Here is a 17322-nt window from a genome sequence, read left to right as displayed (position 1 = left end):
CTCTTTAAAGTATACCAGCCCAGTTTGTTCTATTTACTGTATTTTTGAAGCATTCATAAAAATTGGAAGGAAAGTAATCTAAAAGTAATCAATTACATTTTACTTTCAGTTACTTATGTGGAGCAGTAATTTATCACTGCAATCAATTACATTTTTCAATGAAGTAAATGTAATCGGTTACTTTTTTTCTGTAATTTGTATACAAGTCAGACCAGTATGTCAGATTCTGTGCCAAGTCTTTCATCAAATATCTGTAAAGAGAACAGCTATGGAGATTATAATGGAGATGATTACTGTAAACTACTTAACTCTAGGTGCAGTAAGGGAAAAAATTGACAGTCGCTTTAACATGCGCTAAAGAGAATGAAGGCCTCTTTAAAGAGGATGAAGACCTCGTGAGCGTCTGCGTGGTCATGAGACATTAATTAAATTACTTGACATTCTCATACGAATGCTTTGTTACTTCCTATTATTTGCTTTCTCCCACCAAAGGTTGTGGGTTCGAGTGCCCTAATTTGCCTTAACACCAAAGGTCGTGAGTTCGACTCCCATCAATGGTCGTTAGTTCGACCATCATTGATGCCCCATCAATTTTGGTGCCATTGCATTTTGGTCTAAGAAGTTCTATGAAGACTTGAAATCAACGATGGGTAAAGTCAAAACAAAAATACACTATAGTGATGGGCGACTTCAATGCCATGGTAGGCAAGAAGCAGGCTGGAGACAAGTCAGTGGGGGAATATGGCATAGGTTATAAGAATAGCAGAGGAAAGTTATTAGTAGAGTTTGCAAGAGGAGGAGGAGGAGGAATAAACTTTATTTGTGCACAGCAGATTTGAGACCTAGGCCTCTACCTAAATGACGGCCTCGAGCCCTTGGGCCCTGGCGGCATCTTCGGCCTGCTGGATTGCCTTCAGTTGGTCTTCCGGTGCACAGCTGAGCAACACGGTCTCCCACTGTTCTCTGGTCTTAATTATTTTATTCTGTATGGGTGTACGAGGACAAGCCCAAACCATATGTTGTAGGTCCGCCCTTTCTTCACAGAATCTACATCTATCCGTGTAAAGGTCCGGCTAGTAGCGGTGGTAGGCCACCGGCTTCGGATATGTATCTGTTTGTAAGAGGCGCCATGCCATCGCTTGCCGTCTATTTAATGAGGAGTGTGCCGGGGGGAAATGGGCCCTTCCCAATTTATAGTGTTTGGTGATCTCGTTAAAGCTGGTCATCCGGTCTGTCTCCGTTCCCAGTATTTGTTGCGTGTCACCTGCTCGGCCTGTCAGTTCTCGAGCCAGGTTGTGCGCTATTTCGTTCCCGGGAAGGGAGGAGTGTGCGGGTGCCCATATAATGTGAATGTCGCGATCTTCACGAAAGTTGTTTAAAATTCTCAGTGCTTCCGGCGAGATTCTTCCTTTTGCATAGTTCTTGACGGCTGTCTTGCAGTCGCTTACTACGATGTTAGCTTCCGTGGAGGCTATTGCCAGTGCTAAGGCAGCTTCCTCCGCCACCTCTGCCTTCCATGTTTTTACCGTCCCACTAACCCTGCAGTCACCCTCTAGACTCGTAGCAACTATCGACATACTCTGTCCATTTGCGTACTCCGCCGCGTCCACATAGACCACGTCCCTGGCACTACGGAATCTTTTGTGGAGAGCTCTCGCTCGTGCGTTTCTTCGATCTTGTTGAAACTCCGGGTGCATGTTTCTGGGGATTGGGAGTATTGATAGATGTTCCCTTATTTTTCTTGGGATGTCTCTCCGCACTCCGTGCTGTGCTTCATAGGTTATTCCGACGTCATCTAAGATGTGTCTCCCCGTCAAACTCTGTGTAAGCCTTTCATACTGCGCTACTCTCTGGGCCTCAATAAGTTCGTCTAATGTGTTGTGCACGGCGAGCGCCAAGAATTTCTCGTTTGACGTATTTGCCGGAAGTCCCAAGGCTTGCTTATACGCCCTTCTAATAATGCAGTCTATCTTGGCTTTCTCCGCAGCGTAGAGCTTGAGGTAAGGAACCACATATACAATACGACTGATTACGAATGTTTCTATTAATTGGATGAGATTGTGCTCTTTCATGCCATAGTGCCTGTTGGATATCCGCTTTATTAGTCTGATTGTTTGTTGAACACTATTGTCAAGTAGTCTAATGGTTTCTCCGTTAAGGCTGTTTTCGGATATGCGGAGTCCCAGTATTCTCAGGCTCTCCACTATCGGTATCGTGGTGCCTTCTACTGTGACCACAATGCCCGGCCTTTCCCTAATGCTTTTTCGACCCCGGCATGTGGGCCTATAGAGCAGAAGTTCTGATTTTTGCGAGGAGCATCTCAATCCCTTGTCTTTGATGTAGTCTTCCACCATGTTTACTGCTGTTTGAAGGATCTCTTCCACATGCCCATCACTTCCACCCACCACCCAAAGGGTGATGTCGTCCGCGTAGAGGCTGTGTCCGAGTCCTTCTATCTTTTCGAGTCTCGCAGGAAGACCGATCATTGCCACGTTGAATAGAAAGGGAGATAGGATTGAACCCTGCGGGGTACCCCTATTATCTAGCTTGAGCGCGTCCGATTTGGATTCTCCAATTGAAATCTTTGCGGTACGATCTGTCAAGAAGTCTTTGATGTACGCGTATGTTTTACGTCCTACATCCAGCTTTTGGAGATTTTGTAGTATGGCCTTGTGCGTGACGGTGTCAAAGGCCTTAGTTAGATCGAGACCTAGTATTGCCTTAGTGTCTAGACTTTTCTCACCCGCATCTATGATCTGATGTTTTAGTTTGAGCATAATATTCTGCGTCAATAAGTTTGGTCGAAATCCAACCATGGTATGTGGGTAAAGTCCTCCATCATCCATGTATCTCGTGAGACGTGTGAGAACCACATGTTCCATGAGTTTATCGACGCAGGATGTCAGTGATATGGGCCTTAAGTTCGTCAGTTGTGGTTTCTTTCCAGGCTTTGGTATAAAAATGATTTGGGCTGATTTCCATTGACTTGGAATGCTGCCTTGCTCCCAGCAGTTATTCATGTAGTCCGTGAGAGCTCGGATGGATAAATCGTCGAGGTTCCTGAGTGTTTTGTTGCTTATCCCATCAGGTCCTGGTGCAGATTTCGAGTTGAGCCTGGTAAGTTCATATCTGACTTTTGCCTCCGTAATAGGGGTATCAAGATCAGGATTCTCGTTACCTAGGTAATCCGGAAGTAGTTCTCTATCCGCATCTCCAACGTACATCTTTTGGAGCTCTCGAAAGAGCTCTTCTTCTGTACCGTTGTAGCTGTGTATAACCTTCTGTACATTGTGTCTTTGTATGGTTTTTGTACTGCCGGGGTCCAAGAGGCATCGGAGAATGTTTCAGGTCTTGGACATTCCTATCTGCCTTTCCATCAAGTTGCACGTGGCTTCCCACTTTTGTTGGGTTAACCTATTTGCATATATCTCGATTTCCTTGTTTAATTCCGCAATTCTCTTCCTTAATTTCTGATTATGTTTTTGCTTTTTCCATCTTTTCAGCATGCTACCTTTCGCTTCCCACATGCGCAATAATCTGCTATCCATCTCCTCTATACCTGCCTCCTCTGGAACAGTTTTGGTAGCTCGTTTAATCTTTTCTTGCAGTTTCTCTGCCCATTTCTCAATGTCCGTTGTAGTGTCTTCCGCATCATCTTGTCGGATTTTGCGGAAAGAGTCCCATTCTACTAGCTTCAGTTCTCTCCCCCTCTTTTTCCTTGGGCCTGCTTGTACCGTTGTGACGACGATGTAGTGGTCACTACCTAAGCTTTCCTGCATGTTTGTCCATTGGGAAACTGCTACATTCTTCATAAATGTGAGATCTGGTGTCGTGTCGTTGGTTACGCTGTTTCCTATTCTGGTTGGTGCCTGAGGGTCAGTTATGAGCTTTAGTCCTTCGTGCTGAGCGTCTGCCCATAGGCTTCGGCCCTTAATGTTCGCGTGTGGCGCGTTAAAATCGCCGACCACGACTAGTGCCTGCTTGTGCGCTACGCTCAACACTTTGCGGAAGAGTGGGCCAAATTTGGGCTTGTGCCGGGGTGGACTATATATGTTCAGAATAAATAGACTTCCCTCTTCTTTACGGGAGGGGATTATTTCAATCAGGACGTGGTCTATACCGCGCACACCGGTATCGTGCTCGACAGCCAAGAGGTTTCTGTGTATCAGCGTCGTGACGGTTGCCTTCTCGCCGGAAGCACTGTACGATTTATACCCCGATAATTTTGCGATCCCCCCGGTTTCCTGCAGGGCGATGACATCTGGCGTCTCCTTACTTGTTACGAACTGCTGCAGGTTTCTTCGCTTGCGACGATACCCGCGGCAGTTCCATTGCCAAATCGCGTATTGGTTACGCGGCGCCATGTTGATTTATCTGTTCTTCCCCGGTCGCCTTGCTATTTTCTACCGCATTCGGCCTGCTATACGGTTTGCTTTTAACCGGTCCTGCGCCTGCCGGCCTAATATCCTTTGGTGTGGTTTCTAGTGCCGCTACTCTATTCTCTAATCCATCAAATCATTGTTTAATCTCTACATACATGTTTGTGATTTGTTCCTGTAACCCATCAAACATTCCTTTAAACATTCCCATAACCTCGCTGATTGCAAAGACACTCTTTTCTTCAGCCGTTTCTTGCGCCCTCCTTTTGTGTGGTGGTGCTTCTCCGTTCGCTTGCGTGGGAACGGGCGTTGGAGCCCGACATTTGCAAATAATGAATACTTTCTTCCGCAATCGGGATAACCGAAAGTGGACGTGGAGGAGCCCGAATGGCGAGACTAGAAATGAAATAGACTTCATGCTCTGCGCTAACCCTGGCATCATACAAGATGTGGACATGCTCGGCAAGGTGCGCTGCTGTGACCATAGGATGGTAAGATCTAGAATTAGCCTAGACTTGAGGAGGGAACGGAAGAAACTGCTACATAAGAAGCCGATCAATGAGTTGGCGGTAAGAGGGAAAATAGAGGAATTCCGGATCAAGCTACAGAACAGGTATTCGGCTTTAACTCAGGGAGAGGACCTTAGTGTTGAAGCAATGAACGACAATCTTATGGGCTTCATTAAGGAGTGTGCAATAGAAGTCGGTGGTAACTTCGTTAGACAGGATACCGGTAAGCTATCGCAGGAGACGAAATATCTAATTAAGAAACACCAATGTATGAAAGCCTCTAACTCTACAGCTAGAATAGAACTGGCAGAACTTTCGAAGTTAATCAACAAGCATAAGTTAGCTGACATAAGGAAGTATAATATGGATGGAATTGAGCATGCTCTCGGGAACGGAGGAAGCCTAAAAGCAGTGAAGAAGAAACTAGGAATAGGCAAGAATCAGATGTATGCTTCAAGAGACAAAGCTGGCAATATCATTACTGATATGGATGAAATAGTTCAAGTGGCTGAGGAGTTCTATAGAGATTTATACAGTACCAGTAGCACCCACGACGATAATGTGAGAGAGAATAGTCTAGAGGAATTTGAAATCCCACAAGTAACGCAGGAAGAAGTAAAGAACGCCTTGGGAGCTATGCAAAGGGGGAAGGCAGCTGGGCAGGATCAGGTAACAGCAGATTTGTTGAAGGATGGTGGGTAGATTGTCCTAGAAAAACTGGCTATCCTGTATACACAATGCCTCATGACCTCAAGCGTACCAGAATCTTGGAAGAACGCCAACATAATCTTAATCCATGAGAAAGGGGACGCCAAACACTTGAAAAATGATAGACTGATCAGCTTACTGTCCGTTGCCTACAAAGTATTTACTAAGGTAATCACAAATAGAATCAGGAACACCTTAGACTTCTGTCAACCAAAGGACCAGGCAGGATTTCATAAAGGCTACTCAACAATAGACCATATTCACACTATCAATCAGGTGATAGAGGAATGTACGGAATATAACCAACCCTTATATATAGCTTTCATTGATTATGAGGAAGTGCTTGATTCAGTCGACACCTCAGCAGTCATGGAGGCAAATACTGAAAGATATCTATAGCGGCTCCATAGCCACTGTAGTCCTCCATAAAGAAAGCAACAAAATCCTAATAAAGAAGGGTGTCAGGCAGGGAGATACGATCTCTCTCTCCAATGCTATTCACAGCGTGTTTACAGGAGGTATTCAGAGACCTGTATTTGGAAGAATTGGGGATAAGAGTTAATGGAGAATACCTTAGTAACTTGTGATTCGCTGATGATATTGCCTTGCTTACTGGGACCAATTGCAATGCATGCTTACTGACCTGGACAGGCAAAGTATAAGGGTGGGTCTAAAAATTAATCTGCAGAAAACTAAAGTAATGTTTAACAGTCTCAGAAGAGAAAAACAGTTTACAATAGGTAGCGAGGCACTGGAAGTGGTAAGGGAATTCATCTACTTAGGGCAGATAGTGACCGCGGATCCGGGTCATGAGACTGAAATAATCGGAAGAATAAAAATGGGCTGGAGTGCATTTGGCAGGCATTCTCAGATCATGAACAGCAGATTGCTATTATCCCTCAAGGGAAAAGAGTATAACAGCTGTGTCTTACCAGTACTCGCCTACGGGGCAGAAACCTGGAGGCTTACGAAAAGGGTTCTACCTAAATTTAGGACGACGCAACGAGCTATGGAAAGAAGAATGAGGGGTGTAATGTTAGGGGGGGGGGGGATAAGAAGAGAGCAGATTGGGTGAGGGAACAAACACGAGTTATTGAAATCTTAGTTGAAATCAAGAAAAAGAAATGGGCATGGGCAAGGTATGTAATGAGAAGGGAAGATAACCGATGGTCATTAAGGGTTACGGACTAGATTCCAAGAGAAGGGAAGCGTAGCAGGGGGCAGCAGAAAGGTGGGGGGATGAGATCAAGAAATTTGCAGGGAAAACATGGCCACAATTAGCACATGACTGGGGTAGTTGGAGAAGTATGGGAAAGGCCTTTGCCCTGCACTGAGCGCAGCCAGGATGATGATGATGATGGTGGTGAATTTTTGTCCCACCGAAGGTCGTGGGTTTGAGTGCCATAACTAACTTTGCCTTAACACCAAAGATGAAGGATTCAATTCCCAGCAAAGGTTGTCGGTTTGAGTGCTTTAATTAAAGCCAAAGGTTATGGGTTCAACTGCCACCAATGATCGTGGGTTCGACTATCAGTGGGGGCACCACCAGTGTTGGTGCCATTGAATTTTGGCTTCACCAAAGGTTGTGGGTTTGAGTGCCTTTATTAACTCTATCTTAGTTAACTTCACCTTAACACTCAAGGTTATGGGTTCGACTCCCACGAAAGGTCGTTGGTTCGAGTGCTTTAATTAACTCTGTCTTAATTAACTGTGCCCTAACTTCGCCTTAACACCAAAGGTCGTGGGTTTGCCTCCCACCAGTGGTCCTGGTTTTGACCATCAGTGATGGCTCCAGCAATTTTGGTGCCATTGGATTTTGGTCTGACCAAATGTTGAGGGTTCGACTCCTACCAAAGGCCATGAGTTCGAGTGCGTTAACTCTGCCTTAACACCAAAGGTCAAGGGGTCGACTCCCTTCAAAGGTTCTGGGTTAAAGTGCTTTAATTAACTCCGCCTTATTAAAACCAGAGGTCGTAGGTTCGATTGCCACCAATGGTCGTGGGTTTGACCACCAGTGGTAATTCCGTCAATTTTGGTGCCATTGAATTGTGGTCCTACCAAAAGTCGAGGGTTCAACTCCCACCAAAGGTTGCTGGTTCGAGTGCCTTAATGAATTTTGCCTTAATTAAAACCGGAGGTTGTGAGTTTGACTCACACCAAAGGTCGTGGGTTCAAGTGCTTAAATAACTATCTTATGAAATGTGCCTTAATTAATTTCACCTTAGTTAACACCAAAGGTTAAGGGTACGAGAAAGGTAATTGGTTCGGCTGCCTTAATTAACTCTATGTTAACTAACTGTGCCTTAATTAATGCTGCCTTAACATCAAAGGTCATGGGTTCGCCTCCCAGCACTGTTCCTGTGTGCTAACATCAGTGGTTGCTCCATCAATTTAGGTGCCATTGAATTTTGGTCGCACCAAAGGTTGTGGGTTCAAATGCTTCAATGAACTTTACCTTAACACCAAAGTTAATGAGTTCGACTCCCATCAATGGTCGTGGGTGGCAGCATCAATTTTGGTCCCATTGAACTTTGGTGCAATAATGCCAGACAGTGTAATGCCGGACATAGGATTTTTCATCCCATGACCCTTCTAAGGCTTTCGCCTTAATAAGAAATAGCAATTATTTGTGAAGTATGCATTATTGGGATCATGATCACTTGCATGCATACATGGCACATATCTCTGAAGCTATGTCACGCATGTTCCATGGCCTGCACAAACTGCCAAGATGTGTGTTTTTCTCCTAAGTAATTTTTAATTACGGCAAGATATTGCTGGGTCCCATTAACATACATTATACCTTTGTGACAGCTTATGGTTAGCGCATCCAGCTCCCAGCTACACTTATAAACTGTGGCCTGGGCTCTAAACTGACTGCTCACAAATAGCAGTTTTTCTTTTTATTCTAGCATTTGTCATGTCATTTCTAGTGGATTCTGAATGTCCTTCGTTGAACTCAAGGTCATTTTGGATTTTAAACAGCTCTCATTGAATTTTATACTCTTCCTCCAAGTCCACTCACAGTGGGCGAAGAAATATTTCATGATTCATATGCACTTCATTCAGTAATATGAAAGTTTATGCAGCTTTTTGCAGCTGTTGTATACTGCAGCGAAATTGAAAAGGTAGAGAAGAAAATTTTGTTTGGTTAGAATTCAAAATGCTGTTAAAGTTTAAACCAATGAGTGGGGTGCTATTAATGTTATCTGTGTGACGAAAGAGGCGCTGTGGTAACCTAATTGTTGTGTATGGGAGTTCGTCCGGTATGAAGAAAGCATGCAAACATGAAGGCTGGCAAAGAATTTATATTGCCGAGTGAAGCAACAGAAATATGACAATATTAAACTATCATTGCAGCATGACCTTTTTTTCCAAGATGTTTTATTGATTTCGAAATAATACTGTCTCTTCACCCCACTTTGAACTGTTCATCCTGTACACCAGGATTTGCACTTGATGCATCCTGGCCCACTTGCATTTTTCTTACCCCAGGCAGCATGATTGATGAGGCAGTTTACGTTGTTAATAGTTCCGGATAATGTCGAATTTGGGACACGAAATTTCATCACACTATTTTGTCATTCCAGTGTGATGCAGCTGTTGTGGGGCATTTATTTGTCAAACCAATGAGAGCATCTGTTTTGGTGTCTTTTTGGCTGCTTCTGTCATTTCACTCAGCTGTAGAGCCTAATGCAAAAGTGGCAGTACATGTATCCTGGCCTATTTGCTCTTTGCTGCCCAAATTATGGAATGGGGCAGTTTCTGCTGTCCATGCAGCTAAGTGTGACATTCACTGGATGCTATGTAATGTGCTAAATGTTGCTACCCTTGTTGGAGTGCTAATTTTGAAGCTTTCCCAAGGTGTCAGAAAACAGCGAACAATGTTGCAAGTAGCACCAAAATCACATTTGGGAGCACACTGAACCCCATAATTGATCATTTTTCTAATGCCATCATTTCTTGGTTATTTTATTTGACAGGAAATGAGAATAGAAAATTTTCAAAATGAAGTCTTTGCTTAATTTGGTTCATTAGGAATTTTTGAAAAATATAGATTGTGACACTTCTGGTATCAGAGCATCTTGTGAAGCCTCGTATAGAGCATTCTGAGGGAATGACTGCTATCTATGTTCTTATATGTTTGACTTTGTGGTATCTTTGAGAAATGGCAGTTATGTGAGGCCGATTTCAGAATGCCATTTCAAAATATGCATTTGTTGCATCCATCAGTAAGCATATTAAGTGAAAATTCAATTACTTCTGTGCCCCCCCTCCCCCCCCCTCCCCCAGATGGCTTTCGCAAAGTGGCGAACATAGACCAGGGCCTGAGGTCAGACCGAGAGGAGATAGAGTTTTTTCACAACTTCTTCATTCGTGGTCAAGAATGTCTTCTTGAGTTCATCAAGAGAAAGGTAAATGCTAGTTTTGCTCTTGTTTTCTTGTTCTTGTTCGCCTATTCTATCATATCTGGTAGTAACACAGTTTCAGCTTAGCATTTACAGTCCACTCCACTCGGACCCATTTGCCCTAACAAGCTGCACACAGCTGCTCAGCGGGAGCAGTTGCTGAACCGCCAGCGTAAAGAAGCCGTGGAATGAAAACCAAGAGACTACGGAGTGAAACAAAAATTCCTTGTATCCACACAGGGTACAAGCACTTGCTAGGCAACGAAGAGATGAAAAATTGGCGCATTTTTCAAATGCCCAGACGGTTCCGTAAATAGAATAGGTGTCTCATCACCTATTCTATCATATCTGGTAGTAATACAGTTTCAGCTTAGCATTTACAGTCCACTCCACTCGGGCCCATTTGCCCTAACAAGCTGCACACAGCTGCTCAGCGGGAGCTGTAGTGCATGTGCACACAATGCTCAGGCCGCTAGTGGAAAGCTCTGGAGTGAACACTCCAGTGCCAAGCTGACTGCGGGGAATGCAGCGGTGCATCCACTGAGCTTATTTGTCATTTTGCAGCTAAGCTGACTGCATCACCATGTCAGCGGAATAAATGTTTGTCATAATGCAAAATCAACGCAGTTCTCTGCAGTGCCTGAGCGCATGAAATGTGTGCAAAGCAGACTGTAAGTGAAGCTGAGCTAGAACAGTCTGTTTTCTTTCTTTAAAATTGGTTTCTTTATAAGGACAAATTTCATTGCTAATCAAGGTAATGCCCACTGTGATATAAGCCAGAAAAGTCTGCATGATTGAATCACTTGCAATAGATATGGGTCATAGGTTGGCAGACTCACTCAGACTCAGACTGACCCATGAGTCTGAGTGAGCCCAGCTGAGTAGAATTTTGGTGAATCTGAGTCCGAGTTAGCCTTAAGCAAAAAATAAATTTTGTAAGTGAGTCTGAGTGAGTCCTGATTATATTGCTGACCTATACTGAATATCAAAAAATAAAAGGCCATTGCTAAAATCGTGGCGACGGCGGTGACGTTCAATGTTTGTTTAAGTGGCGCGCACCATACTTCGAACGACTATCAAAAGAAAAAGAAAAGAAAAGACAGCATGGAACCGCGCCACATGGCTCCTGCGTTGTCGGCAGCAAAGCGCTTGTACCTACACTTCACTTCCCCATTCCATCACACACACATGTACAAGTTTTATGTGTGCACCTGTGTTCCAGAGTTTTCGCAGCACTGGTGATTCTAAGTCTAGATGTATGGCGTCTCCTTTTAGCACCCTCCCTGCTCAGTGTGTCTCGTTTTACTCCTAAAACTGTGTCCTCTCTTCGGCGGCATTGTTTGTATATATCAGCGCCGGACTATGAACAGGTGTAAACACATTGCGTGAGCAATAAATGAGCGAGCATCTTGCAATGACTCTTTGGGAGATTAGAAACCAGATCGGCATCAGTTTTTACGAGCGCAAGGAACGGAAACAGCCACGAGACAAAACCAAAACTAACCGCCACATGCCCACACACATGCAGATGCACAAGCAGTTGCTGAACCACCAGCGTAAAGAAGCCGTGGAATGAAAACCAAGAGACTACGGAGTGAAACAAAAATTCCTTGTATCCACACAGGATACAAGCACTTGCTAGGCAACAAAGAGATGAAAAATTGGCGCATTTTTCAAATGCACAGACGGTTCCGTAAATATGTGGCATCAACCATTTGGGACTTGTTCGTGGCACCGTATATTTGCGTCTTTTGCTCTCAAAGCATTAAACTAAGTGTCCGCACCGTTGCTTTGTGTGGATGGCAGCACTGGTGTTAGGCGCGAGTTTGAGCAAATGTCGATATCAAGGCTGTGTACTGGCCATGCTCAGTGCACATCTATGCTTGCATGCAATCGGTATTACGATTGTATCTTTCCTGTTGCATCTATGAAGCAACTGTGGACCTTCGAAATGTTCAATGTCCAGCACTGTCTTCCAGAACACTGAGGTGAGCGGGAATTTTAGCAGTGTTCATGTATAGCAGTTAGGTTAGTAATGATGTTACTTTATGCTTTTTATTACTGAATTCATGACTCGTACTATTTCTCTTATGATGCAGTCTTTTCGAGCATGCCTCATAGCTTCAGGAAACACTTTGTTAATCGAGTGAACAGCTAGTATTCTAATGGTGTTACTTTCATTACTTTTTGATGTTTTCTGTTAAATTTTATTTTCCCACTATGTACTTTCAGCCACACATTTGATGATCACACTGCATTCTCATTATATGCTCATTGTTTTAGAACTGATTTTTGGAGATTGTGATGTGCAGAAAACAAAGTGATTCATTGTATGTTAAATATTGTCTTTTTTTTTCCAGAGATTTATTGCTTGTCATACCTGTACATGTGCTTTATATCAGTCTGATAATGTTTCCTTTTTTTAAATTTAATTTTTGTATACATTCACAATTTTGTTAATGTTTGAAATATTTTGTCACTAAATTACCATGTATAATTTGTGAAGAAAAATGCCGTATTACTCTGTTGTGACCGTTCAGATTTTCCCTTTACAAATATCTAAACCAGTATGGTTATACGTCAAAGAAGGCTATTTTGTGCAGTCTGCGCATGCTCAGTATGGATGACGATAAAAGCAAACACAGGAAAGAGGGAACGCAAAGACAGACTTGTTCAGGCGCTGCACCACGTGCTGTGCACTTTAGATCTAGGGACACCACTGCATGCTAAGATGGCTGCCTGTATGCGTAAGCCTGCTGTGGCTGTACGACATTAAAGTTCATTAATTGATATTCATGTAAAAACATCAGTTGCCTTCTCCCACATGCCAGGTAGTCCATTTCTGCCTCGTCCTGACATAATTTGTGCCATGCTGACAAGTCGATAGCGCTGAGCAACACGGTGCCATGAGGCTAGATAAAGTGGACTACGCCAAACTGGTTTGCGAGCCGTTGTGTGTGTATATATATATATATATATATATATATATATATATATATATATATATATATATATATATATATATATATATATATATATATACAGGATTTGTTCTAAAAGTAGTAGGACTCATTTAAAAAAAAAATTATTCATGAGACTACCACAAACGATTAGAATTTTTCAAGGTAGCACCCTTCTGCATCTACACACTGCTGCCAATGAGTTTTCCAGTTTTCATACGCCTCCAGAAACGCCTGCACTGGAATGCTGTTTAGCTCCCTCGTCACACCCTGTTGAACTGCCTCTACTGATTTAATGCTTCCCCTTGAGCGTCAGTTTTATTCTCGGGAATAGAAGAAAGTCTGACGGGGCCAAGTCGGGGCTGTAGGGGGGTTGAGGCAGCATTGCTACCTTGTGCTGGGCAAGATACTCCACTACGCGGAATGCTGTGTGGCTCGGCGCGTTGTCATGGTGCAACCGCCAATTGTTGGCAATGGCTGGGCGGGCATGAACAATGCGTTTTCACAGTCTTTTGAGGACTTCCACGTAAAAAACTGCATTCACTGTTTGTTCATGTAGTACAAACTCTTTGTGGATGAGTCCATGTCGATCAAAAAAGCAAATGAGCATGGACTTTTGATTGGATTTGTTTATTCGTGCCTTCTTGGGGCGTGGGGAAGAAGGGGTGTGCCATTCTGAGCTCTGCCGCTTGCTCTCCAAGTCGTAATCAAACACCCACACCTAGTCATCGGTCACTACATTGTCCGAAAAGTTGTCGTCCTCATTCACATGACGAAGATCCTGGCAGATCGCTTTCCGGTTGGCCTTTTGCTCCTCTGACAACACTCGCAGCACGAACTTCGTGCACATTTTCCTCATGGCTAACTTTTTTGTCACGATCTCAAAAACTTGGGTTTGAGGAATGCTCAAGTCATCAGCAATCATTCTGATGCTCATCCTACGATCACTGTTCAGTAAATTTTTCACTCGCGACACATTTTTGTTGGTCTTGCTGGTCGAAGGGCGTCCGAAGCGGTCGTCGTGTTCCATTCTTTTCCTACCTTCTCGGAACAGCTTGTGCCACTCAAAAACACCTGATCTACCTATGGCAGCATCACCATAGGCCTCCTTAATCATGTTGTGAGTCTCTTTGCCCATTTTACCAAGCTCTACACAAAATTTGATTGTGTATTGCTGATCGAGTAAACGCACCATGATTCTTCGTGACGAGGCGTTTCGACAGGGTTCACAGTACAAGCAACCTGCTTTCTTCAACGGCCGAGAGCCGACTGCCGATTTTTCCCAGCGTTTCCAATATCCCCCTTCATCGATCCTGTGCGTGCAGACTGCCTCTCGTCCGCCCGTTCGCCCAGGAAGAAACCAGTCCTACTACTTTCAGAACAGACCTTGTATAAGCTACCAGAACTTTCTTTTAGCAACCAGAATTTTTCTAGTTTTACACCCTAATTTGCTTATCAGTAAACACTGGCGAGTGTGAATGGACGTCATGAGCATGAACAAGGTATGTGTGAGCAGAAGAGCGTGCAAGTGAGTGCACGGCAGTGTAGGTTTGTAGACATGAGTATGAACGTGACCTTGAAGTGAGCCCTGATATTGCTCCGTGTCATTGATCCTTTTAGTGCACTTGTAATTCACATGAGTTGTAAGCCTGTGAACTTGAGTCAAATAAGTAAGTGGGCGATTCTATGAGGTTTAGTGGAGTCTGATCCCATAATTCCATTAGTATGATTGTGTCTGTAATTGCATGAACCTGAAAGAGCCTGAGTGAGTGTAAGTCTGAGTATGAATGAGCCTTGTTTTGTATGATCTTGGTGAGTCTAAATCTTAGTGAGCTTGGCCAAGTAAAATTTTGGCAAGTCTGAGTTTGAGTGAGCCTGTCTGAATAGAATATTGGTGAGCCTAAGTCAGTTAGCCCAGCTGAGTAGAAGTTTGGCAAGTCAGAGTTCGGGTGATCCCTAAGCAAAAAATATATTTGTGAGGGAGTCTGAGTCAGTTCTGTTTATTTGGCCGACCTATGATATGGCTGCAAGGAGGCAATCATGGAAAGACCTGAGTGGTGTGCCCAGATAAGATTGCCAGAAAATTTTTGGCAGCTGTTTTGACTGATTTGATAAATTTTTATTTGTTGAATAATACAAATGCGTGATTTCTCCCAAACATTCATTTGTGTCAAGCGTGAGCATGAAAGAGCGAGGCCAACTGGTGGATGGGGAAAAATTAGCTGACAAACATGCTTGAAGCATGGGCCACTAGATGCTCAACCTCATCTTTTCTGGTGCACATGTGAGGTGGCATCTGTGAAGGTCTGTTTTATTTGTTGATCACTCAATATTTCAGAAATGTTTGGCCTCCACTAGACAGTAGTCACCACCAAGTACTATTATTTGTGAATGAAATGTGAGCACGAAAAAACAGACTAGAAGGGCACATTTTCCTTTCCACATTTACCAGTGTGTGTGTGAATACTGGTGTGATTCGTTCACACCACCGCAGTCATACATAGAAATTTTGAACAATTAAGCATATGAGGTTTTCTGCTTCATTTCTTCCAGTTCACATTTTATTTTGACATCATAGTACGTCCACATGCAGCATAGTAGCTTTTTGTCAGTATATTCTGAAATCGTGACGGTGAAAAATAGAGCTGCTAAAGCATTTGAAAAAAAAAATTGAACTCCTCATTGGGCGACCTTGTGCCCAGTAAATCAAACAACACTCAAAGCATAACACTAGCGGTGAGCACAGTCATTGGTTGTTGAAAATGTAATCCATGGGTCAAGTGCGTCGACTATTTGTACACGACTCATCGTGGATTCCCGTGTAATTGCTGGTGCTTCCATACATTCTATAATGTACACCACTATTTGCATTGTGCATGCAGTCTGATTAGACAAGATTCTCTCATGACAGGATTGGTGACAATATTCAGAAAAACTCCCATACATGCAGTTGCGTCATGCATTGAGTGTGATGACTTTAAAAGTTGCTAGCAAGGGAAAAATGGTCACTGGAAAAAGGATAAAAAATGTAGGCGTGTCAATGTTAATACATGGCGTGTCATATTCAGCCATCCCCACGTCAATATTACCGCTATAGCGTTGAAGGGCTCCTGAAACGGTTCAAACAGATTTTGTAACGCGTAGGGTACAGCTTCAGTTAATCATTCGCACCATAATTTGTGCGAAGCATCTCATATTAAGAGAGCTATGGACAATTACAAGTTACTCTTCTCCATAGCTATGCATTTTCTCCTCAACTCGTTCGCCGCGGGATCGGGGCTAAGCTCTGCCTTCACTGGCTCTGTGTCATGATGGCACATCATGTCGTCTACCCCTGGTTGTCTAGGAGCAAGCACGCGAAGCCTCTCCAACCTCTCCGCCAGTCGCTTGGCAGTTGATACCAAGCGAGAGCTATCGAAGCAGCGAGCAGCGAAGCGTTGTGAGCATTCTGTCACAACGCCGAACATGTCCGGTAATCCAGTAACGACAGGCAAGATGGGCATTCCAACGCATGGGTAGAGGCATAAGCTCAAGCTGATGAAGGAGCTTTAACGTAGACGTACATGAGCAGCCTGATCGATCTGCATGGTCCAACCACCTGGTGGCGCAGAGCTTAACCAGCCAAACAGCTAATATTGATCTAACCAAGTGTAAAACATTTTAAACATTTACAAAAACAATGTGTTCATGATTATGCTCCTGAGGAAAATTTACACCAGCAGCCAAGGTAGAATACACTTCGTTACAGCTACTGTGTCTGGTTAAGCTCTTGCCACCAGGTGGCTGCACCATGGAGACTATTCACGTTTGCTCCTCTGCTCATCCTGTAAAACATCACTGTCAAACGGCCAGGCCCAGTCCAGTTATGCTTGCGTTTACCCGAACATGTGAAACACCATTGTGGTAGTAATCCTCCGGCGTAAAGTGACGGCTGCAAGCATGCAAATTCTGGTGCCGATCGGATAGTGGCAGTCCAATGCGCTGCAGCCACTCCGCTCGTCTGCTGCCTTGCAGAGGGACGCAATGTCGCATTTGCGGCCCACAATGTAACAAGGGCAAACCATGAAGTTAGCAAAAATGAAGATCGAGATCAACACTGACCACAGAGCTCTTGTCAACACAGAGCACGTTGTAACACAAGCAGACAACACTTGCTTTGTGCCAGAAATGCTTAAATGCAGTGAGAAATTCTCTTTCTGCAATCTCTTTCTGTTATTTTCTTTTTATAGAAACAAATTAACTAACATTCCAACTATTGCAAACAATATTTGTTCACCATAAAGTTAGAAAAATTTTTGATGATGCACCCTGGGCAGCCATTCGGATAGCTCATCCTACTGGCGTCATTAGGGCAACT

At 43.7% G+C, this 17322-nt stretch overlaps 1 protein-coding gene across 15 annotated transcripts in view; it reads left to right on the top strand.

Moving 5' to 3' along the window:
- Nucleotides 1-17322, top strand: part of LOC126547420 (heat shock factor protein-like) — a 168746-nt gene that overhangs the window by 48160 nt on the left and 103264 nt on the right. For all 15 annotated transcript variants that reach the window (XM_055062640.2, XM_050195416.3, XM_050195417.3 and 12 more), the window contains one exon: nt 9890-10011. In XM_055062640.2, coding sequence (XP_054918615.2) covers nt 9890-10011 — 122 coding nt within the window. The remainder of the gene's footprint in view (nt 1-9889; nt 10012-17322) is intronic.

This window comes from Dermacentor andersoni, chromosome 1 (genome assembly GCF_023375885.2).
Source record: "Dermacentor andersoni chromosome 1, qqDerAnde1_hic_scaffold, whole genome shotgun sequence".
In the NCBI taxonomy this organism is placed as follows: domain Eukaryota; kingdom Metazoa; phylum Arthropoda; class Arachnida; order Ixodida; family Ixodidae; genus Dermacentor; species Dermacentor andersoni.
The sequence above is the reverse complement of the archived record's forward strand: the minus strand, read 5'-3'. Positions and strand labels throughout refer to the sequence as shown.